The sequence below is a fragment of the Stegodyphus dumicola genome, chromosome 9 (assembly GCF_044657685.1).
Source record: "Stegodyphus dumicola isolate Sdum_Otavi_A_Nest chromosome 9, ASM4465768v1".
NCBI lineage: Eukaryota > Metazoa > Arthropoda > Arachnida > Araneae > Eresidae > Stegodyphus > Stegodyphus dumicola.
Genome location: NC_140776.1, coordinates 157,863,978 through 157,888,410, shown reverse-complemented (window position 1 = coordinate 157,888,410; position 24,433 = coordinate 157,863,978). Strand labels below are relative to the sequence as shown.

At 31.8% G+C, this 24,433-nt stretch overlaps 2 protein-coding genes across 4 annotated transcripts in view; one reads left to right on the top strand and one right to left on the bottom strand.

Annotated features, from left to right (window-relative positions):
• The window catches only part of Cht7 (chitinase 7), a 190,658-nt gene extending 188,118 nt beyond the window's left edge, over positions 1 to 2,540 (top strand). The window contains exon 17 of the mRNA XM_035368167.2: positions 1,352 to 2,540. Within this exon, the coding sequence (XP_035224058.1) occupies positions 1,352 to 1,563 (212 nt within the window). The 3' untranslated portion in view covers positions 1,564 to 2,540. The remainder of the gene's footprint in view (positions 1 to 1,351) is intronic.
• A 2,765-nt stretch (positions 2,541 to 5,305) lies between these two features.
• On the bottom strand, positions 5,306 to 22,716 carry Polr2F (RNA polymerase II subunit RpII18). 3 transcript variants are annotated; one of them, XM_035368169.2, is made up of 6 exons: positions 22,602 to 22,716; positions 13,064 to 13,101; positions 12,902 to 12,971; positions 10,401 to 10,528; positions 9,407 to 9,478; positions 5,306 to 5,563 (listed from the first exon to the last, which is right to left on the bottom strand). In XM_035368169.2, exons 2-6 carry the CDS (start codon positions 13,087 to 13,089, stop codon positions 5,473 to 5,475), a joined length of 387 nt encoding a protein of 128 aa, XP_035224060.1. In that variant the 5' UTR covers positions 13,090 to 13,101; positions 22,602 to 22,716; the 3' UTR covers positions 5,306 to 5,472. The 3 variants fall into 3 exon arrangements, with proteins under 3 accessions (XP_035224060.1, XP_035224059.1, XP_035224061.1); XM_035368168.2 differs by having other exon boundaries at positions 22,427 to 22,648; XM_035368170.2 differs by having other exon boundaries at positions 22,514 to 22,626.
• Positions 22,717 to 24,433: the final 1,717 nt, after the last annotated feature.

Genomic DNA, 24,433 nt, shown 5'->3' with positions numbered 1-24,433 from the left:
GGATCAAATGATTATTTTGAAATTCCTCATACCATTTTCATAAATTGAATAATTATCACTGGCTTACTTAAGTAAAATGCTTTCTCTTATTCCCTGCCAGCCATGTTACAAGAGTGTTATTTGCCACTTGGTGGTAGAAGGGCGAACCATTCTGAAGAGTAAAAAAATATTCTATAGTCCTCCAAATTCATCATATTATAAAATAATTGGTATCTTTAAATTCTTCTTAAATATATCCGGAGGATAGAATGATGTTCTTGAATAGAACATAAATGCTAACTTTGCTTATTTAAAGCGATGTTAGGCTTTCTTAATTTTGTGTTTCAAATTAACATGAACACCATCTATCTGAAGTACAGTCAAAAGTCTTTAATCCGGACCTCAAAGCTACAAACTTTCTGCGCATGCGTAAATGCATTATTATGCGCGTAATACGTTTACGCATGCCCGTTTAATGTATAACGGACGGTATAAGCTAAGCTAAAATTATCTAATTATCTATTTCAGTTAATGTTGCAGATTGCGTTGTTCCTTAATCTTCTAATTAGATCCGGCTTATTATTTTTTGCAGACTGTTAGAGCAATTTTATAAAAGTAAGCTCTAACTTTCGATTATGTCAAAAAGAATTTTCGATTCTGGAGCTGCCAAAGGATCTACAAAGTTTCGATGTCCATCAAACAAAAAGTGGAAATGCTGCAAAAAATGGATAAAGGCATATCCTTTGTTTCTCTAACCATTCCGAAATCTGTTTATCAATTTCACGCTGCTCTGCGGGGGAAAGGGGGAACGTCGCGGCGCGCAATGAACTGGCAGTTGATCTGTCAGCACTATCCTTATCTTCACGGCAGATGTTTTTATTTTATTCGGCTTATAATTCCTTACTAAATGTAGTATTTAATCTCGATGTACTCCGTCTTTGATATGATTTAAATCAAATTCCTCGTCATTATAAATATCACGAATACACATCAAATAGTTTTTTGGTTGCAATTTTCTAATTTTGACCATGCGTAATTTATGCTTTACGCATGCCCACGTTGAAAGAAATGTTTAATAAAGTAAACAAATAAATATTAAGCTTTTTTTTTTGTAAATTTTGATACCCTTTAGATCATAATTGCTCTTTACTTCATAAATTATGGTTTCATATTTTTAATTTTATAATTTCTGCACGCCATCTTACCAGATTTAAATTGATGATCTACAATCCGAAAAACCGATAATCCGGAATCGCCGAAGTCCCGACGATTCTGGATTAAAGACTTTTGACTGTATTTAATGGGAATTTTTATATTTACTATCATTTAAATCTTATTCTGGATTAGTAATTCTATTGTTCTTCTCTTTTAGATAAGGATGAAGTCGTGTGTGAAGAAGAAGACGGGCATATCAGCTATCATGTAGACAAAAAAGAATGTGCCAAGTATTACATGTGTGAAGGAAAGCGAAGACACCATATGCCATGCCCAGTCAACTTAGTCTTCAATCCCAATGAGAATGTCTGTGACTGGCCAGAAAACGTGGAGGACTGTGCTAGTGTAACAGGGGGCAGAACCCCTTAGAAAATATTTTAAATACATTCTGCCAATTCCTTTGTTCCGAAGGCAATCAGTGATTTTAATGACTGTACACAGGTGGACATAAACATAAATTGCCTGTTACGGGTCTCGCATGCAATGATTACGATTATGCAATGTGCCACTGGTTGGAACTTTCCCTTAGAAAGCACTGAATGCATTGAAAGATTAAAATAAAAAGGGACAAATCCTGCATTTGTGATGCTGGAACTCTGCCGATGACAAACATGCATCCCTGTCATCGGCATAAACATGGACAAATGATAATTTTATGTCAAGAAAAATAGTGTTTGGAAACTGCAGAAAACAAGGAAATTCAGCAGAATAGTTTTTGATACAAAATGTGGATTTCAGAGCCTGAAATTTGAAATTTTATTTTTAGATATCAGATTATTATGTAATATCTCTTGATAAAATTTCTGTGGAAATTTAATTATATGATAAGTAGATTGATGAACTACAAAAATTATTTCGTGATTATTTTCGTAATTTATCAGTCTACTCCAGCAGTTGCGCATCAGCAAGAGTAGTACCTTCATGGTGAAGGAATAATTTAATAAAATTTAAACATCTTAACACTCAATTATATTTCATTTTTTAATGTTTAAACATATAATTAAAAGTTAATATTTTGAAATAATTCACTGGAAATATAAGCTTGCTTATTGTCATTTCTCACAAAGTTCATTGCCAAGTTAATATCACTTATGGCTTACAATTAAATATGCATTGAGATCATAGGTATGTTGTGAATTTGTTTGTCCTGTTTCAGATCCCAGTTATGTTTCATATCAATAACAAATGTTCTTTTCCCAGCACATCCCACCTTTACGTACCATACAATGCAGCTTGGTTTGAATCTTACATTCCACACTCAGCAAGTTTTGAAAAATGTAAAGGCTTAGAGTTGTATTTATAGTTTTTATGTACCTTTGTATGAATAAAATTGTGTTTTTCAATAATTTTTATTACTCTGACATTCATTTCAAAACTATATCAGTAACAGTATACTTCAGAAAGCAAATCACATGTCAAAGCTTTCTCTTTCACACTTAAAATACTAATGAAACTTCAGACTTATATTTAAGAATTATCCTTAGGGAAATAATTTTAAAATTTTATGTTTAAGAATTATACCTAGAGTGACAATTTTACCATGGAAGAAAAGGGGGAAGTTCACATGCTGAATTAAATAGGTTTGCCAAAGTTCTGCTGGCCAGGATCTGCAATTTTCAGAAAATTTTACTGAGCAGTTTTTGCAATAACAATTTTCCAAAATTTTCGTCTATCCAGATTAAGTCACAAATTTGAGAAACTATGAGACTTACAATTTATATTAAGCAAAAGTTTCATAAATGTAATACTTTAAATTGAGTACATTGTAATTTGAAATAATAATTCAAAAAATTAAAGTATGCAAATAACTAGGCATGCAATGAATAATGATATACAGAGATTTTGGCTTGAAGATTAATTTTAAATATTGTGTGATCCCTCGACTGGAGAGTCGAGAAGAGATACGAACAATTGATAAAGGCTCCAGCAAAAGGTAAAAAGCAATCGGCAATAGATTGTGAATAAAGAATTCTTTTGCTTTCTGTGTCTGTTGCATAGAAAGAGAATGCCTTCTGCTGCATATTGAGATAAGTAAGCCAGCGGGGGCACTTATGGAAAGAATGTGTGCTTTAAAATAAGACCTCTTGCACAAACATAACTCAAAAGCAAGGGACAGTTTAAATTATTTAATAATAGAAGTTAAATGGATGCGGCACCTTTAAAACAAAAAGGCACAACTTCGAGATGGCCCCAATATTGTTTAAATGATCCTTGGCCTGTACAGTAAACAAACGGGTAAATACACTGGCTACTAGACTTATTTTTTGAGAGATTTTTCTCAAGGTGTGAAAATGGTCAGAAATTTCCTATGGCAAATGAGATGAGAAAAAATACCCTACTCGCCTTTTCTTGGGGTGATGTAACGGAATAATGATTCTTGGACATGTGCTAGATAAAAGAACATTTCTAAAGAGGTTATTGGCCTCATAGGTGATCAGCTTTACTGAATGATTTGAAGTACAAAGAAAGAAGGGGCTGTGAATGTATGAATCCCCTATGAAGAAGATTGGACAATTGGTTCTGTGTCTTTCTCAAGATGTGTGTAATGTGAAGAAATACCGAATTTATGAGTCCCAAGTTAATATCAACAAAAACTTTTTTCGAGAGAGTTCTTTATCGAGTGCAGGAAGTGATAAGATGTATGAGCAATTCAAATTTCAGGTTTAGATACTTAGAACATCGGCTTCTGGCTCGGAATGATGATGATGTGTGATCATCCGGACATTGTGTTTCTGTTTACGAAGTATTATAACTATTTCGGGCTGAAGCTTAGTGACATAGAATATCGGCTTCTGACGGATGATGTGCGATAAATGATGCATCATTATTATAAATGCACAAAATATTACACAGAAACTGTTCTAGACTGATAATTAGCTAGCAATTGAGAATATCCGCTTCCGACTGTTCTGAAGTGGAAGAATCCGGGTAAATGTTCCTGTCTACAAAATGCATTAAACAAACTGTTCCAAACTGATATTTAGAGTGATGAAGAGGACAGTTCCATTCTACAATAAATAATGAACAGTGTTGAGGATTGTGACTGTATTAAAGGCAGGTTATAGAGATTCATTTGCAGTCTGACACTCAGAAGGTAACCCTTCGCATAGCATACTCCGAAGCCAGCTGATATAAGTACTCTTCTCCTTCTCCTTGCACGTGGTGATGATTATGTAAAATGTTAAGTATGAATAAATATTTATCAAGTTTAATTGAGATTAGTATGAGGTCATTATTTTTGAATTTATTGTAAATTTTTATTCTACTGAAATAGAAAAGATTCAGATAAAATGCCCACAGTATAATTGGTTTACATGGCATTAATACTCATTTTTAAGGATTTGCTCATTTTGATTTCCTGAGCTTAAAACTGCCTAAAAACTCCTAAGCTTTGGAATATAAAAAACTGTGTGGTTCTGTATAACAAGCACTGCCCCAACTTCAGAAGGACACCAAACTGCCAAACTTAAAAGAACAATTTATATTATTAAACTAGTTATAACTAGATTTGGATGTAAAATATATAAAATTAAAATAATGAATTAAATATTAAGCTATTGCTTTTTCCTAATTTAAGTCAATTCTGTATTTTTTTTTTTTTTTATTTATTATTTTTTTTTAATTTTATATTATAAAAATCTGAACATGAAAAGAAAAAAAAAAAAGGTACTTGTGTATGATCCCTTTGATCGTGAAAAATGGCTTTGATCCAACCATGAAGATCCTGGCATGGCTCAATGAAGTTTAAAACAAAATTAAATAAAAATATTTAGATATTTAACAAATCTCTAAAACAATAAAATAATTCAAATGGAATAAAGGTTTAATCAGAAAATTATCCTAAAAATCACTTATGAAATAACAAAATTTGACAATTTCAGTTTTTATAAGAGAAGATAAATATTACCTTAGCTTTTATTGCAGGATGCGCTAAGAAATTTTTCATCAAACTTTTTTTAGAAAACGATTTCGTTTTTGGCTTAACTGGAGGGTTGGCAGCTGTACAATATGTTCTGCTTTGTTACTGTGATTAAGAATCTTTCACTATAATTTAAAGTGCTTGAACATATATAATAATGATAATGCAATATAATGTATTATTTGTGAGACATACAATGAAAGAAAAAATTTTAATCAAAAAGATAAAAGAAAAAGATAATACAAAAATTAGAATTCACAATGTAGTGCAGCATATTCTGTTGCTAATAAAAAGCACTGCAGACAGCCACAAAATATTAATTACAGATTAATTACATTTATTACAGATTTTGCATACAGCTATTCTGTAATCATTAATTCATCAACACCCCAGTCTTCATAGCTACCATCGGGCAAATATCTTCGAATGATAATGGGAATTTTTCGAACTCTAGAAGAAAAAAACTAAAAGTTATATTCCAAATAATAGATTAAATAATAAATTAATAGTGTGAGAATATAACCTTACCTTATTAACTGAATTACTGTTAATGATATTTTCACTTAACTAAAAGTTACAAAAGCCAAACTCTACAAGAATTCAAACTTAAAATCAAGTAAATGAAGCTATCACTAGTTACATGGATGAGAAAAATTCTGCCCGGAATATATTTTCTTCCTGAAGAATGACACATATTACATTCTGTTTAATGCAAAAATAACTTTTCTGTTAAACTAACACCAACTAAAGAATGAATTTTGCCGGGTTTGAAAACAAAATTTCCTTTATTCAGAGTTTTAAAAATAAGCAGTATTTTATAAGAACTACTTGGCTTCCATTATTTTACTAAGCACTAAATTATTTAAAAACAGTATGGGAGGTGATATGAAAAACTATTTCTCAAATGTCTATGACAGTAAAAAAAAAAAAAAAAAAAAAAAAAAAAAAAAATTAAGTTATTTGGAAATAACAGCTTGTCAATATCATCTACAAAATCTGTCATTGCTTCAGACTGCACAGTGAAAATGGATTATCCATCACTCATAGAATTAATTTTTATAACTTGTCAGCTATTGAAATAATCCAACAGAGAATGAATTAAAAAAAAAAAAAAAAAAAAGAGGGGGAGTAAAAATATGCACATAGACAAAGTTAATAAATAAATATACTAATTTAAAATGCATCATAATATGCAATAAACTGACTATTTTGTTAACAGATTTAGAATACAAATTTAGTCACTGTTTGAAGGTTTAGTAATTACAGTGGATCCTGTTCTTTATTTATTACGCAGTTACATTACTTCAGTACATGAAGCGTCCAAATCAAAACTTAAAAAATGTTTTACCATTTATTGTGTTAGAAGTAGAGATGGTTTTGGAATTATTTTAAATACTGCAAATATTGCAATTTTATCGCATACAACTGCAAGCAAGTTACTGACTTACTAGTAGTCACATTAAATCCAATTCACTTAGATGATTGGGTCATGTGGAGCAAGTGACAAGACCTGTCTAATCCTAGCAGTTATCAATATAGTGATAGCATTATACTTTGGATAGCATGGTTGGAATGATGGTGTCAGAATAAAAAGAGACTTATTCCAGCTATTGAAGAAAACACTAAGCCTTTTCAGTTGAAAACAGAGTTAAAAGCTGTAGATCTCAGGTCAGTGAAAACTGCTGTGCATGGCAGGTGGGAGGAGCTGTGGTGGCGTAGGATGTCAAGTTAGAATACACAATACACTGGCTTAGTAGATATGTTAAAGGACAGAGACTAATTTCAGAGCTATTCTAATTTTAAATAAAGATAAAATAAATGGAAGAGTGAAAAATAATAACAACTGCAGCAACCATAAATATCAAAAAACGAATCCATATGAACATTGGATGAAGATGAAAAAAGTTGGATTCAGACTGGTGACCTGTTTATTTGCAGTCTTGTGTCCTATCCGACAAGCTACAGTTGTCAGACAAAATTACAAAGAAAACTAGATTAATCTAAGTGAAGGAGCACAGCTCCAGGTCTTTCATGTTTAAAAAATTAATTCATTGTTTACTTTTTCAATATTTTTAAAAACCTTTTTTTTGCCTTTTTAGCCATAAATTTGGCTATACTATTGATACTGTACATATCATGAATGGCGCTGTTCCTGATGAACCATCTACTGCTTATGATTTGTCCAAGTGCAGTATTTTGAAGGTCTGTATATTTTTATATTTTACATTCATAACCTAAACAGGACAAGCATACGTAATGTTGAGACGCAAACATGGCCTTATATACGACTAATTTATTACTTACAGATAAAACTGAGTTCTGGGAAATTAACCCCTTTGAGCCGGGTAGCGAAAACGCGCGCTTATCGCTGAGGCCGGCAGTGTCTTACGCAAGCGTCTCTCCAGGGGCGGGGGCTTTTTTGCTACTAAGCCTAAATCCATGAAATTTCCGAAGTATCAACGCATTGTTTAATAATGCTCTAAAGAGTATTTAAACGGCTCATGCTTTATAAATATTTTTATATATATACTTTAATTACCTTATTTCTTGTTTAAATGCATATTTTACACATTTTATTTTAATTACTCACCATTTTATGAATTTTAACATTATACATCTGAAAACTAAATATATTACTTAAAATTCTCTTTTCATATGAAAAATTTGAAAACAGGGATCTACACACAGTCCTACGTTACATTCCTTGCACTCGTAATAATTCATTTGCCATTTTGGAGGATTTTTCCGGGAATATGAACAAACGAAGCATCATCGTCTCATTTTCTTATCAGTCTCTTCTGAACAAAGTTTTGGAAAATGTTTTTCAGTTAATCTTTCAGAATCAATATCAGAATATCAGAATTTCAGAATCAATATCTGAAATATTTTGCATCATTTCTGCTATTTCATGCTCTGTTAAACATTTTCGACGCTTCGACATTGCACCGGTAAAAACAAAGAATTCACATCTAACAAGATCTAATTATTTTCTAAAAACTGAACTGCAAACCAAAATACCCAACACTTTAGAGAAAATAAAACTTCTCTACTTACAGTAAACAACTACCACGTGCGAATAAAGTGCGATTTAAAGAGACGTCATAAATCACACCATTCGGAAACATTTATTTCCCTGTTTGTTTATATAATCAAAAACACGTGTATGTGAGTCACGCTTCTCTCATCTCGAGTAGAAGGTCTAATGTACATGTATCTGAAACCATATGGACATACAGTGCCATCTTGTGGCAGAAATTATAGTTTGAAAAATGTTCCAAAGTACTGGCACAAGTACGTGACAGTCGGTAGAGAACGGAACAATCCTCTGGCACGCCTGCGTGTCAGCCGGTAGGTAAGTGCGTTCGTTGCTGGCACGTATATGTGACAGTCGGCGCGAAGGGCTTAAGGGAAACATTTTAGATTTAGTAACCTGGAAGTAATGCGTGCAATGTGCCAGTTTTTATCTAAGATGATGCCAATCACTGTGTCACAATTATACGTCTATTATATTATGCAATTATACGTCTATTATACTATATGTTTGCAGTATTTATGTTGTGAGAGATGCCGTTCACATAAATTAGAACAACACTGGACCAATTAAACTGCCCTGCAAAACGCCTGCAAGTATTTGCCAGCATGCAGAGTAATAACTGTTGAAGCAAATGACAAAGTATCTACCTTAAACACAGGATTGATGATGTCATCGGAGAAACCCAGAGTGATTAGTTTACAGAGCAACTTTTCAAGCCATACAAGATCAAAGGCTTTAGGAATATCAAGGAGCTATGCACCAGTTCCTGCTTCATAATTCCCACTTATAATATTAATATTCCCAATTAATCACGGTTGGGCTCCAGGTCATCCACACGAGTTCATTGAAAAATGTGAGGATGGTCATATGTTCTAGCTCATCAGTGTATATTGAGCTACTTTTGCTTTTAATTTAATGTTTAAATTGTCTAGTTAATTTGTGATCTCAATACTTATCTAAAAATGCAACTTCTTTTTCATCCTTTTGATTAAACTGAAAAGTGTTATGTTTGAACTTTCTTTCCTTTCAAAGCTTTTCATAACATGTGAGCTGCATTTTGATGAACATTTCAAATTTTAGTTCGAAGTCCAGTTGTTTTACTATACTTCATTTATGTCTGAATTCAAAAAATTAAATACATAAACCAGATGAACGCTTAAAAACAATTTTAGAAAAGTTAAAAAATTTTAACTAGGTGAGCTTAATGAAGAGATAGGTTATTTTTAACAATACAACTAACAATTAATCTAGAAACATACTTGAGTTCTTTCATTGCCAACTGAAGAGGATCTGTTTCACCTTCAAGCTCTACCATAACAGGTGCATGCATTCTATTGAAGAAAAAAAAATATATATATATATATATATATATATATGCAAAATTTTATATTCATAGAAATTTTTAAAAAAACATTTAAAATTACGACATACAAAGTGAGAACAAATGTTTTCAAATAAGCTCAGAAAAGCTATTCATTGGCTGCACTTTTTACAGTATTCATAGAAATTTCTATACATAAATATTCTATTAACAGTTCTTGAATTTTAAGAAATTTTATTGCCTATTTTATTACTTTTATTTAATTGAGTTATATACCATGTTAGTAACTGAAAACTAGACAATCTGAAACTAAATTACATAATCATAAGTAGCCCACCAGCGGCCGAGCGGTAAAGTCGCTGAACACTGGTAGTTCGGTCCGAGGTTCGAATCCCGCGAACGGGCTGGCTGCATGGGTGTTTTCGTGGTTTTCCCCATGTGTAACGTTTATACGAGCCAGTTTCCCTTAGAAAGTCCTCCACGAAGGCATCCCTCCCCTTAGGCAGATAGCCCTAGTGTGCTTTGCCATAATTAAATACACACATAATCATAAGTATTCAAATGACTGCACATGTTGCATTTCCTTACAAGAAAAAAAGCTGAAAATTAACATCGTAACCTCTTTTGTAACAATCAGTTACCATTCTGTTTGGAAGAAAACCCACTAAATTCTGAAATATTACACTATTTCCAAAAATAATGCTCAACAGCAGATTCTATTACAATTAAAAATCAAATTCTATTACAATCCTAACCTCCATTAAAAGCTTTCCACTGGCATTAATATAATTAGACACATGTCTTTTTCATTCTTCCTTGTTATTTTAATAATATGGCTGCAAATGCACCAAGCAAGTTAAACAAAATTGGAATGTTTATCAAAATTAAATTGAAAAAATGCATAATATCCCATGCAAATATAAGCTACTTACGCTATCTGTAGTGCTCTCGTGCCCAATACCCTCGCCCTCTCATATTTTGTCATATATGGAATTGTAATACGTTTTTGGTTCATCTGTGGTTGTTGATCTGTAGCTGGTAAGATGTCAATATTTTCATCCTAAATATTACATAAAAAAAGCATTCTTTTATAACAAAATTTTAGAGAATTGCATAAAATTAAAAAGATAAACCATATCTGATGTCTACATTTAATCTGTTAATAATTCTTGTTTATTTTTTGGGCACACAAAATTATTTTGCTCTTAGTTAAAAAAAAAATGCATATATTCTATTGGATATAATTCAAAATAGAAATTAGGGTTTGATTTCAATTCATAGTTGACACAAAGATTTCACTATAGCATTAAACAAAATTATCAAAGTAAAACATGTGCTGCTGGTACATACATGCTCTAATTAGATAAAAGAGTCAATCAAGCAAGGAACAAAAATTAGAAGCAAGAATTACATAATGAACCCAAGCACTGGCTGAATGCATTTTGAAGATTTTGATTTTTGAAACATCATAGACCTAGCTTCCAGCTTTTTTTTTTTTTTTTTTTTGGCTTTAAAAACTTTTAACACTGATCGGTTGCTTTTATTTCTAATCCATATGAAGGATATATACATTAGATTAGCAATATTACAATATTATACATGTACAGTTTTTCAGCAGAACATCTTATATAGCCATGGTAATAGTTAATGTGGAAGAACATTCTGTAAATCTACTTTGACACACATGAGCATATTTTCTGGAGGGATTCTTCTCTGTTAATAAAATGCCACTTAGTACAAAACATAATGTTAGCAAGAAATCTAATTAGATAGCAACTATGGACACATTCTAGAACACAATTATTAATTTCATTAAATCCAGAATATATACAAGAAACAGACAAATACAAAACTAAAAAAAAATTTTTTTTAATCAGATTACACAATGGATATAGGGCTGAAAATTTTATTTATGACTGCCAGAAACATTGTATCTTCTCATACAGTAAAATAGTAGGAAGAGACTCCCTGTCCCTGGTCGCCAACAGCAACCCATACACGGTACTTAGAATTGACTCTTCCATCAGGAGGCCTGCATGAGGGGGTGCCAGCCCCCCCCCCTCATCGGTGCAGAAAAACAAAATTCCCAATGCTTAAGTTGGGAGCTGACAGCATCCACGGCACTAAGGCAAGGACGGTAGGAGTAGTCCCAAATCCACAGACGTGAGAGGGAGTCAACACTTCCCTCTACTAAAACTACCACTAACTTTCTACATTATGATTATGACGACATTATGATTAATTTCTAAATTATGTTTTTTTTTTCTACATTATGACGAGATTAATAAGTTACAGGTAGAACTGCTGTCCCTCTATACCAGGGATGGGCAACCTACAGCCCGCCGAAAGGTTCTATCCGGCACGCGGATAGAATTCTAATTTGCCGGTCCGAGGCAAATTAAAAGAAATATATTATATATCCCTCTTTTTTTTTTTTTTTTTTTTTGTTTAAATATTACTTTTTTCCTTCCCTTTTTTCAAAGGACTGGTGATCTTTTCACTTTCAGTATTTTTGTTCTACAAAACACAAAGTGACGGAAATAGCAAGCATAGACAGCTTTCAATCAGTTTTTAAGTGTTAAAAGTGGAAGTTCATTGTTAGTAACAGCTGTAGATTGGTGCAACAAGCGTTATCTCTTTCTCGGGGAGAGATGTTTCAAAAATTATATTAACACATGAAAATTAGAGTTACGTGTATTGGAAAGTTGAATATTGTTTTTGCATGTTAATATGTTGTTTTTAAGGTCTCATTAAAGGTTTTTTAAATTCATATTAGTGATTCGGCAAATATAAAATTATATGTGTAGTGGTCCATGAAGTTCTAAGGGTTGACGACTGATCTAAACAATGAAAAGTATAGAAAATGTTGATAAATGCAAAAACATGAATAAATTTGTATACTCATGAATTAAAACTAAGAGTTGAATTACAGGCTTACTGTTTCTCCCTCTCCCTCCCCCCAAAACTATAAAATTCCCCCCTGTTGAGAGCCCTGTTATAATATTTATTTCAATGTGTCAACAGAAAAACTGCTGTCTGTTAATCATTAAGTACTCACTCACATTAAACTGTAGTTATTCTCTATACACAAGCTCAGTTTTTCAGCTCAGCATGAAAAGTGTCAAAATAGGAAAGGCCTTTATTCAAGACAGCAAAAAATGAATATTTTACCAATTTATACATGTATAAAATTGAACAAGGAAGAAACAAAATACATAACAAATATTTCTGACATAACCATATTTTTATGACTGATACAATTAAAAATTATAATCTAATTTCATAGTTAGATTTGAACGCAATAAAAATACATAGCATAATGTAGAAAGTTAAAATTCAATCTTATTTCACAGTTAAATAAATATCAAATCTTAAGTCAACTTTTCACAGATGGACACAATAAGACTGAGGGAAAATTTTGAAAGCAGTTTACCTCATTTTGCTCAAGTTCATCTAATACTTCATCTTCCTCTCCACCTTCTTCATAATCTTCTCCAACAGGACTAAAATTAAAGTTCAAATGTTTAAGAAAAGAATAACAACCCATTATTACATAAATGTTATATTAAAAATGGAAAGAAAATATTTTACATACTCGTCAGGTTCATAATCATCTGCCATGATGAATTAAATCTGAAACAGAATCAAAAAGTATAAAATTAATTCCATTTTTAAGAAAATGTGCTTTGATTCAAAACAAGTCAACAAATAAACAAGAAAACAAAAGTAGTCACTTTTCAAAAGTGTGTTTTGCTTCTTTAACATTACTTTTATTTTGCTAACTGTTTACTAATATATAAAGAAGTTTAAGCAGGTGTGAACACTTTCTATAGATCTACAATTTAATGCAGATAATTACTACGCATCTATAATTCTGGAATAAAAGTTTGAGAATTGCAGATTCACTGAACTGCATATATTTAAATGAAATGACATTTAAAAAGTATGCTGAAACCAAAACTCTTCAAAAATGTGTTAATGTGAAATTATATTTAGAATCCTGTACTTTGCTGCCCTTTCAAAAATACATTACTTTTATCTCAATAAGAAGGGTCAAATCTGCATTTTATGCAAGACACTGAAACAGATTTTTGCCCTACATCTTATTTGTTAATATTTAACATAACTATAAAACAAATTCAAAAATAAAATAAAATTTGTAAAATTTATCAATTATTATTTAAATAAAAAATTTCTTGAACCATTTATATTTTATACCTATAACAGCCCTAGAAATATTAACCTTCTAGCAAGCGCATATGCGAAAAATTTACGCCAAATTCAGTTTTTAATGCACATTTTTCGCATATCGAAGCTGAGACGTTTGAAGGTCATTTCTATTCCTCCTTTCTACCCTTCCCCACATCATGGAATGTGCCAACAGGAAGTCCTATGACTTTTTTTTTTTTTTAACTGGGCTTTTGTGCTAGGTGGCAGCTCTTTCGTAAAATTTATGACATGCGCGTGGTAGTGAGTGAAAATTCGGAAAATATTTTTTTTCTCAAATATTTTGTAATTTTGTGCTATTAATTGCCGTGAATTATTTTAATTTGAATACATTTGGCTCTGTAAATTTTATATTGGTTTTCATGGCAAAAAAATATGTGCAACCAGCTGATTTTGCTCGCATTCCAAGATTTATCTGATGAAGAAAAGGAAGACAAGGAAACCTTCATGTGGGAGAACAATAGTGTTTTCCATTCCTTATTTTCCATTATTTCTAGTGTTTGGAAATAAATAAAAATAATTGGAAATAAATTGTTAAATTGTTTGGAAATAAACAAAACGCACTTTAAACTAATTAAATTTAGTTTAAAATGCGTTTTTGTAACCAGTAAGGCTGCTATCACACGTCGGTTTGTTTCGTAAGAAAAACTGTTTGGAACAATTTTTCTGCTTTGTCACAACAGCCAATCACCACAAATCGCTTTGGGGTTAACACAGGAGAAACTGGTCCTCGATTACAAACCAGCTAACAACATTCGGCGCTGATAGCTGATTCGTTGAAAACGAAAAACTTGCAACTTTTTCGTTTTGCAACAACAAGGAAGGAAAAAGTCGCACGTCTTTCTTTCAACAGTAAACCAGGCAGAAAAATTGTCCGAAACAGTTGTTCATGTGAAACACACGCTGTGTGATATGGGCCTAAGAAGTAAATTTCCTTGCAGAAGTAAGAAATGCTAAACTTACTTTTTTCCTACCAAGGTGTTTTCCTTTTTTATTTGTCTATAGTACTTGCCTTTGATGAATATTAAAATTGGGTTTGATTTTAAAATATAATTATTAAATAATAAATTTAAAATTTTCTATAATGAAATACATCATTGCATTTCCATTTCACTAACATAAGATTTTAAAAATAATTTACTTATATTTGAATGTGATATCATTTATATTTTGCAATAAGATTAATATTTTGTTTCTTAACAAATTTATTATCAATATTCACTCATTCCTGTCATTTTTCGTGACAAAAATGGTAAAATAACAGATGTAATAAAAAAATATGGCGCGCGCATGCTGAAAGGTTAAAGGAGATTAGTGACACTTAATTTTATGTTGAGTCTTTCATCTCTCATTCTTCATACATTCACTCAACTAGAGGTTTATCGAGCTTTTATTTTAAGTGGCGTTAGTCAAAATAAAAAGTAAAATCATAATCAGCATGATTTGTAACTGAAGTTTAGCTGTTACCACCACTATTGCTTCGCTAAACAGAAAGCCGCTGATCAAAACAGATATGACCACCACTTGCTGGTAAGAATACTAAGTATTGAAAATTAGTTGTGCTTTATCTGCATGATCTAATTAGTGCCATAGCTTTGTATAAAGTTACAACCCAGATCATATGCTATAAAGTTCCCAAAAGCCACTAAAGAACCAGATAATTATTTATGTAATAATGGTTATGTTGTCGGAGGTGATAAGTTGTTTCATATTAAGTTTTACAAGCTTTCAGAAATAAAGATTTTATGGTACCTGCACATTAATGGAACCACTCTGATGCAATTAAGAGATTTTTTTACACATGAAAAAGTAAAAGTTACTTAGCTAGTGGGTTTTGAAACTTTTTTTAAAGATTCCCAAACATACCTATCATAAGATCACATGACATTATCAACATATGAAAAGTCAACATACTTAAATGCAGATTACTTAAAATTAATTTTAACATGAGAATAGAGGTACATAAAATAATTTTAATTTTTTTTAATTTAATTTAATTATGGCACAGCACACTAGGGCTATCTGCCTAAGGGAAGGTATGCCTTCATGGAGGACTTAAGGGAAACTGGCTCGTATACACGTTACACATGGGGAAAACCACGAAAACACCCACGCAGCCAGCCCGTTCGCGGAATTCGAACCTCGGAGCGAACTACCAGTGTTCAGCGACTTTACCGCTCAGCCGCTGGTGGGCAGGTACTCAAAATAAATTGTAATATAAGAATAGTGCATGGGATAGACTGTTATATAAGAATTATGGGTAAAAGTATAGTTTAGGGTATCCCCTGGCGAAACTTGGTGATTTTTGGCGGTACATGGATACCGATTTTGTGCAATTCTTTGACTCGTTGTTTTGGCTTGCGAAGCGGTGATTTTTGCACCAAAAATCGCCGCTACACAAAGCCGAAATAACAAGACAAACAATTGCACAAATTTGGTATCCATGTACACATCGACTTATTTTCACTTTAAAAAAATCCCTGAATTGCACAAAAATGGCATTGCGCACTCCTTTGAACTTTATCCATGTACACATCAACCTATTTTCGCTTAAAAAAAATCCCCGAATTGCACAAAAATGACATTGCGCACTCTTTTAACTTTATCATGTACACGTCGACCTATTTTCACTTTAAAAGAAATCCCAGAATTGGACAAACTTGCATTGCGCACTCCCTTTACTTTGTCCATATACACATCAATATATTTTCACTTAAAAAGTCAAAACAGCACCAAATTCTACAATATAGGCAAACAAAAAATACATAATCTCAATGAAATATATTTTAAACCAAACAATAAAATAACATAAAAAAGGAAAAACATGTTATACATTTAAGCACTACCAAAAGCAAATATTCACTTACCATGATTTTCGAGTTTGCTTCGTACACCCAGTGCCACGTAAAAATCAAAATATCAATCATACTCAAATGACTTTTTTTCAAACCAGGTACTTTTCTGATCAAACGCTTCACATAGTGACTATTTGAACCTTTCTTCCTACAAACCCATTCAAATCCATCTAAACTGTTTTTACGTTCGACTAGACGCACATCCTTTCTACATACAGAACACTTATAGTGGCTACTAAGTAAACCTTCATTTACACGCCAGTCAAAGCTCTTTTCCCTTTTCGCTCCAAATCGTACAGAAACTTCAAATTAATCTTACTACATTCGGCCATTCTACCATCTAAACAATCAAACCAACACACACCACAAAACATCCCATGATTCAAAATTTCCCAGAATCATGCACCTGATTACGTCACAATAGGGTTTCCATAACATTCAACTACTCAGGCTACCATAAATGAAACAACAACTTGGCAATAAATCAAACAACTGCGCCATAATACAAGGGGTACCTTAAAGTCTACTCTACCCAAATTATGAAATACATTAAAAATAAACACATTCATCGCCAAATCTTTCTGTATTTTTTACATTTATTATTCTCCCTAAGCCCACAGTGCTCTAAAACAAAATCAGAGAACTGCTCAGACTCAACATTACACAACCCTCAACAACATCAACTATCTGTTGTTCTACCAAACACCTCTCCCTGTTGTTCTCTTTAGAGATTTTGCGAAAAAAATTCTGTATTCCTGCCAGGGCTTAATTTCTAAAATAAGAAATACTGGGACCCTATGGAAAACTGTGAGGAATGAAGGAAAATATACATAAATAAATAAAATAACTAAAAATTAAAATAATTAAATTAAAAGAAATGTAAAATGATAAACAGAAAGATAATATATTATTAAAATTTATTTTAAACTTAAATGAAAAAAAAAAATTATTGGATCTTGTCTCATTTGGAGCTCTGGCTGGAATTAAAATTCCATTCTAAAGCAAAGAATCAGCCGTTCTCCGTATGAATTCAAGCCCTGATTATATGATTAATGTATTATCTCAAAGGATGAGAGATACAAAAACTATTCTCTTCTTACAGCACACGAATGAAAAAAGATAAAACGATTAAATTGTCACTAAGGAGAACAGTGAGAATTCTTGAAACAGTATGAGAATATGAAAGAATATCTTAGCAGAAAAGTGTAGCTTTGAAAATAAAGAGGAAAGAGTCCAAGCCTTTTTGATCGGAATGCCTTGTCAATATAATTCTAACCATCAAGAGAAATTTTTCCTGAATATGATTGGATAACAAAGTGAGAATAAACATAAGACTGCTGTACAAGTGACAGAAGTGGTCAATTTTAGTACTTCTGTAGTGACCCAGTTATTGCATGAGAAATCATTATTTTTTATTTCAAGCATTTTATATTTTTTCATGTGTTTAATTTTTTCACAAAATTAACTTTAACATTTTGTTAATATTCATATTTATATTTCTTTTATGCTGAATGGCAGCAAGTAGTCCATATTTACATTTATATTTCTTTATGCTGAATGGCAACGAGTTTTGATTCATTACTTTGGTTTTCCGAACGATGTTATTCTAGCAGCATGGCATTTTGATTGCTGAAAATAAAAAGCAATAAACTTAGCTATTTGTTTGTAATTGATGCTGTTCCTAATCATAATTTAGTTTCAACATTAGTAGACAAGCCACATCTTGGGTGACCCTAACTTATTTTCGAAATGTCAATGACTGTTCTGAAACTGCTGGGAAAGAATCGATGTAGTCACCTGAGCTTCATAAGGTGAGTGTAAAAATACCTCTTTTTTGGACTGATAAACTGGAAATATGGCTTTTTTAAGTTGAAGCACAATTAAAAATTACTAATATCATTTCAGAAGAAACAAAATTTAATTATTGAAACTAAGTTTGTCAAAAATATTTGGGACCTTGTAACGAACGATAGTGCCACAAAATATTCGGATCCTAAAACTAGGTTATTACATTTATTTTAAGAAAGTGAAAATGTACGGATTAAATGTTTGATTACTGTTATCGAGCTTGGAGACATGAAACCAAGCCAAATTTTGCAGATACTGAGATCAGTTGCTACTAGAGATATGTCTGAAAATGTAATCAAAACATTATGGCTTGAAAAGATACCTGAATAAAAAATACACTGTTAGTTAGTGATGAAGATGTAACCAAGTTAGCGTCTATGGCAGATAAAAATCAGCGATATTAATCGGAAATCAGGGGTATTTAGTGCTATTGTCACTTCCAATTACGTAAATGATTTGCTGCAAAAAAATACCTCTCTTGAACAAAAAATTGATGAAATAACCATTCGCTCAAGACACGGGACTCAGATTCACGTAATTCATGTTCACAATCTCAAAAACGATATGACTCTACTGACAAATTTTGTTTTTAGCACTTTCGATTTCGAGTAGTGTATTCCAAAGAAATGCCGGTCTCCATGTGTTTGGGTAATCAACATTTCCAAAAATCAGGAAAACTCGAATCTGCAGCAGGTTCAGCGGCCAATGCTTCTGCAGAGAATATGCAGTATTGTCGCAAATTTCGTTTATGACCGAAGATCAAATTTGCACTTGCTTATTGGTAGTGGAGCTGACTTGAGTATAATTCCTGCTACTTCACAGAATAAATGTAAAACTAAATACAAACTGTATGCAGCTAATAGCAGAGATATTTCCACCTGTGGCATAAAAACGCTAACTCGTCGTGATTTGGGATTGCATCGTGATTTTCAGTTTCCATTCATAATTGCTGATGTCACAATAGGTATTTTAGAAGATAATTTTCTTCACAAATACAACTTGCTTATCGATATAAATAGGAAAAAATTAATTGACGACGTAACACAACTTGGTGTCCAAAGGAAGTCCTCTGAAGTTAGTGCGATGTCATTGCTATTTTCAGCGATAACTTGGTAACCACATTAAATAAATCCTTAAAAATGTTCAATTTATTGTTGAAATATCCCAAAATTCCTAAACCTAACTTTTTTCTACACAAATTAAACACGGTGTTACACATTTTATTATGACTGATGGTCAACCCGTGTATTCAAATGCACGACAGCTCAAACCAAAACGCTCAGCTAAAGAGGAATTTAAATTTATGCTTGACAATGGAATAATTCATCCATCAAACTCCCAGTGGTCAAACCCCTTGCATCTTGTTACGAAAAAGGAAGTTCATATCGGCCTTGTGGGAACTACTGTCAATTGAATGGCCAGACGATACCTGTTCGTTAGGCAATTTCTCAAATTGAAGATTTTCATCATATTTTAAAAGGTACAAATATTTCTTTCTAAAATTGATTTATTCAAAGCTTATTTTAAAATTCCCATTTCAGGAGAAGACAAATGTATAAAGGCTATCCTCACTCCTTTCAGTTTGTACGAATTTAACCCTCTCGTTGCGCATCCCGCGAATTTCACGGGCAACGTAAATGTAGCAAAATTTGCGCAACCCACGATTTCCACGGGGATGAATTTGGCCGTTTATTTAACTGTGCAACCCGTTCTTTCCTCGTTCAAGGTTTCCTTTCGGCTTTTCTGTGATGTTTAATTGTTTATTTAGATGTGGACTAACAGATGCCGTTAGTTGTCCACATTTCTGACAAATATACAAAAATACATAATATAGCATTTTGCGCGCGCTTTTCAGAGCTCAGTGATGTCTGGCAGGAAGCGTTTTGCGAGTGATATAACCTATATTCCTGACGATATTTCCAACACTGATAGTAGTTCTGACTCTGATTTCAAGTATATTGAAGATAGTTATAGCGAAACTGATGAGAATTTCTCGGATTCCTCTGAAGTTAGTGATAAATCTGAAAATTGAGTTTCTATTGAAAACGTTCGACAGTAGTGCAAAATTGATATGCAAAATATTACATTATGCAAACATTTTCATTAGTATATATGTTTTACCTTTGTATTTTATAAAATAAATCATAATTTAACCAATATTAATTTTCAAAAGTTTCCTTTTATATCATTACTCTTCATATTCAATATTCTGACGAGCTTTTCCTATGATCTAATTCTATATTGAAAAAAAAAACTCTTTCTCAAACAAATTTTGTAATTTTGTATATTTTAACTCTAAAATATATGAAGATTTGAAATATATAATAAAAAAATACGCAATTTTTGAAACTATGTTGATAAAAAAAAAGTACGCAGCGAGAGGGTTAATGTAATGAGTTTCGATTTAAAAAATGCTCCTGCAACGCTCCAATGATTTATGTACGAAGTCATGACTACCTATTGAAATGCTATTTTCAGGTAGCCCCGAGAAAAAAGCAGTAGGCATTGGCAAAAAAGTAAGCCAATTAATAAGCTATCGATCCGTAGGTTTTGGTGAAAAAAAAGTCAGTTAATAGGCTATCGGTCGGTAGGCATTGGTGAGAAAAAGCGAATTAATAGGCTTTCGGTCGGTAGGCATTGGCGAGATAAAGCCGCTCGGTAGTGTTAATTCTGGTAATCTTACTTTAACTGTCAGAGAACTTACATGAACAGAACTCGAATATCTCCTCCTCATTCACTTTTCTCTGCTTTTGATTGTTATTTGTTACTTTTAAATGGTGAAAACAGAATTATCTTTTATTTTCATTACGTGGGATTGTTTCACTGGAAAGCTATATTGAAGTTTCAACTATTCTTGGGAAACCATGATCATGGCCAGCGAAAAATGCTGGGTTTGCATAATTCTATGTTCTGTGGGTATGTGCCGCATACAGGCTGCTGCATAAATGGGAATAACATAGTAAAACAATTACAGATTTTCTCAAAAAGGTCACTTTTATTTTTTAATATATCATATAATACTTATCCAAAAGTAAAAATGTGTATTTTAAATTACTAAACTGTATTTTCTTTGGTATGTTGATAATGTTTGCTTATTTATAATAAATATCAACAGCTTTCAAAAAAGTCCTTAAAATTATCAACTTGCACCCAATACGTAACTTTTACCCACTTCTAACAGCACACAAATTTGATAACAGACATAAATTACACTAACGTATTTTTAGTCATTTTAGATTATTTAGTCCTCCTTTGCCAAACCTTGTCAATGTATTTTCAACTTAAATCAATTTTAGACTTAAATCATAACATTAAACCCAAATAATAAACAGAATAACAGTATTACCTTACTAGATAAGCAATAAAGCAAATATAAGGGAATAAGCAAATATTGTACTGCTACACTTTTTAGAATAACAAGTATAGCAGTACAATATTTTCAAATTTTTTTCTATATTATTCATCCTAACTAACTAAAGTCATAACGTAACTGCAAAGTACAATAAAGTTTGGATCAAAATTCTAGTCACAAAATTCAATCAGATAGATATTCCTTTTCGTAGAGTTTAATGTTCTAAAAATTATTGTTATAATAAAAAATAAACTAAATTAATAATATGAATGCTATATTATGATAGGAAACTGCTTGTAACTGCAATGTTACAAAATTATATTTCCACTGATCAGTACAATGGCTTGCTGCTTTCGCATACTGCTTTACAGTAGCAGTAAACCAAAACTTATCATGCAGTTATAAATATTTTTCATTAAAGAGTATATCAAATACTGCGCACAACTTTTTTTTTTTTTTTCAGTTCAGCTGCCTGCTATTAAATATTTTAGTACACTGCTACTAGAAATTACGATGTAATAGTTTTTTCTCGAAAATATCTTTATTTAGATCTCAACTAAAATGAATTAAAATATTTATCACAGTATACCATAAAAATATATTATACAGCGAATCAAACTAATAATGTTCAACTAAAACATTGATAATACCAAAATACTAATAATATTCAACTAACAAGCCAAAATACCGACGTCAGCCCACTTCAGCGAAAACACAGTATGTTTTGCATCATAATCACTCTAACTTCTCAATATATCATTACCCTTTCTGTAGATCAACTGATAATTGTATACTTTCATCAATAATAGAAATTTATGTACAGCAATTTTAATTAATTTCACAAATACTACCTAAAATATTTCTCAGCTTAACACACACCGTCACACTTCTCATAAAAAATACAAAAAAGTATTGCAGTCGAGCTTGGGACAGACAGACAAAGTACACAGATGTCTTGTTTTGCACCCGCTAAGTCTTTTTTGCACCGCAAACCGCATGTATTCGTTACTGAGTAACGGGTACATCGGTTGACTCAAAGTACCGATTCGGTACTCACAAATTCATTTCGTTACTCGCATCTGTCGTACGATGCGGTTTATTCGAGTACGAATGATGCGGTTGCTATACGAATACGAATGATTTATTGATTTTATTTTTTTTTGAGCGTGCCATAGTGAGCTTTTATTGATCTGAAATATTTATTTACTGCACTTAGGTATTGTTTATATCAGAATATGTAGGTTAATATAAGTTCTTTACTTCCTTGTACCAAATAAAATGGTAGTAAGTATTGTAATCGAGAAAACTTTTGGGTATCATATTTTAACGGAAATATCCATTTTCGACGATTATGGAATCCATGTGAATTATTTTTTGAAGTGACGTCTGTACGTACGAACACAATGAAGGACTCTCTTTTTTTTTTTTTTTTTTTTTTTCAAAAAACTGATTATTAAATGTAATCCCATTTACTCTAAGCTGATAACTTATGATTATGACGCTAAGTTGATACTTGAAAGGGATTGCTTTCGTGATGTGTAAGTACGTATGTATGCATTTCGCATAACTCAAAAACGATTAGTTGTCGAACGTTGAAATTTTGTATATGGTTCCGTTATAAAATCTAGATGTGCACCTCCCTTTTTATTGCAATCGGTAATACTAACAAACGTAAATATGTATGTATATATATATCAAATAAATTATAATTAAATGTAAAGTACATACTATTATATATATGTCCTTATAATTAAATGTAAAGTACACACACACATATACTATATATATATAAAATAAAAGCCAAGTAAGGCGAAAATAAAAGCTTTGGCTTTTATTTTATTTAATTATCACTAAACAAGTTACTTGACTTTTATTTTCGCAATCATTGGTTGTAGTCAGGACTTAATTTTTAAAATTAGAAGTGCTGGAGCTCTATGGAAGGCCATCAGAAAAGATGAATAAATAAATAAAAATAAAAAATAAATAAAATAACTATTACAATAATAAAATAATTAGCAACTAGAATATTAAATGATTATTCTTATAATTCAATAAGAATTTAAAGACAAATGAAAATTTAATTAATTCTTAAATTAATGATGAATAACTAAGTAATGAAATAAAATACCAGACATCGTCTTGTTTGGGGGCTATAGCTGAAATTGTAATTTAAGAACTAAGCCTAGCATTATCTAAATTAAGGCTTTTGATGAGCAAATAATGTACTGCTTACCAGAGTATAGATAGAAATTTGGTTATGTAGCCCATTCTTCTAAAACGACGTTTCGTCGCTGCCTTCCACCACCAATTCTCTTTTTTTTTTTTTTTTTTTTTTTTGTTTTGTTTTTTGTTTCGGTTTCGGTTTATTCGGTTACGGTAAAGCACACTAGGGCTTGCAGGATTTTTTAAAAGGAACTGACTCATATGCAAGTTACACACGGGGAAAACCACGAAAACGCCCGTGCAACTAGCCGTTAGCCGGAAATTGAACCCCAGACCGAACTATTAGTGTTCAGCGACTTTACCGCTCGAGCTCTGGTGGGCTCTTTTTCATTCACTGTTTGAAAAACAGATGTTCACTTTACGATAAAGTAAGCACCATTTTACTTCAATTAAAATGGGTTTAGACGATATGACTCTTACTACTTCAATCTCACTTAGCTTTTGATTTCTAATATTGATT

Bases quoted from the DNA above. Each gene is read 5' to 3' on its own strand.
- Polr2F (XM_035368169.2), bottom strand. From the start codon at position 13,089: ATGGCAGATGATTATGAACCTGACGA. The intron at 10,529-12,901 runs GTAAACTGCTTT...TGTAATATTTAG, and splicing joins ATGAACTTGAGCAAAATGAG to GATGAAAATATTGACATCTT. The intron at 9,479-10,400 runs GTAAGTAGCTTA...TTTCTTCAATAG, and splicing joins ACGAGAGCACTACAGATAGC to AATGCATGCACCTGTTATGG.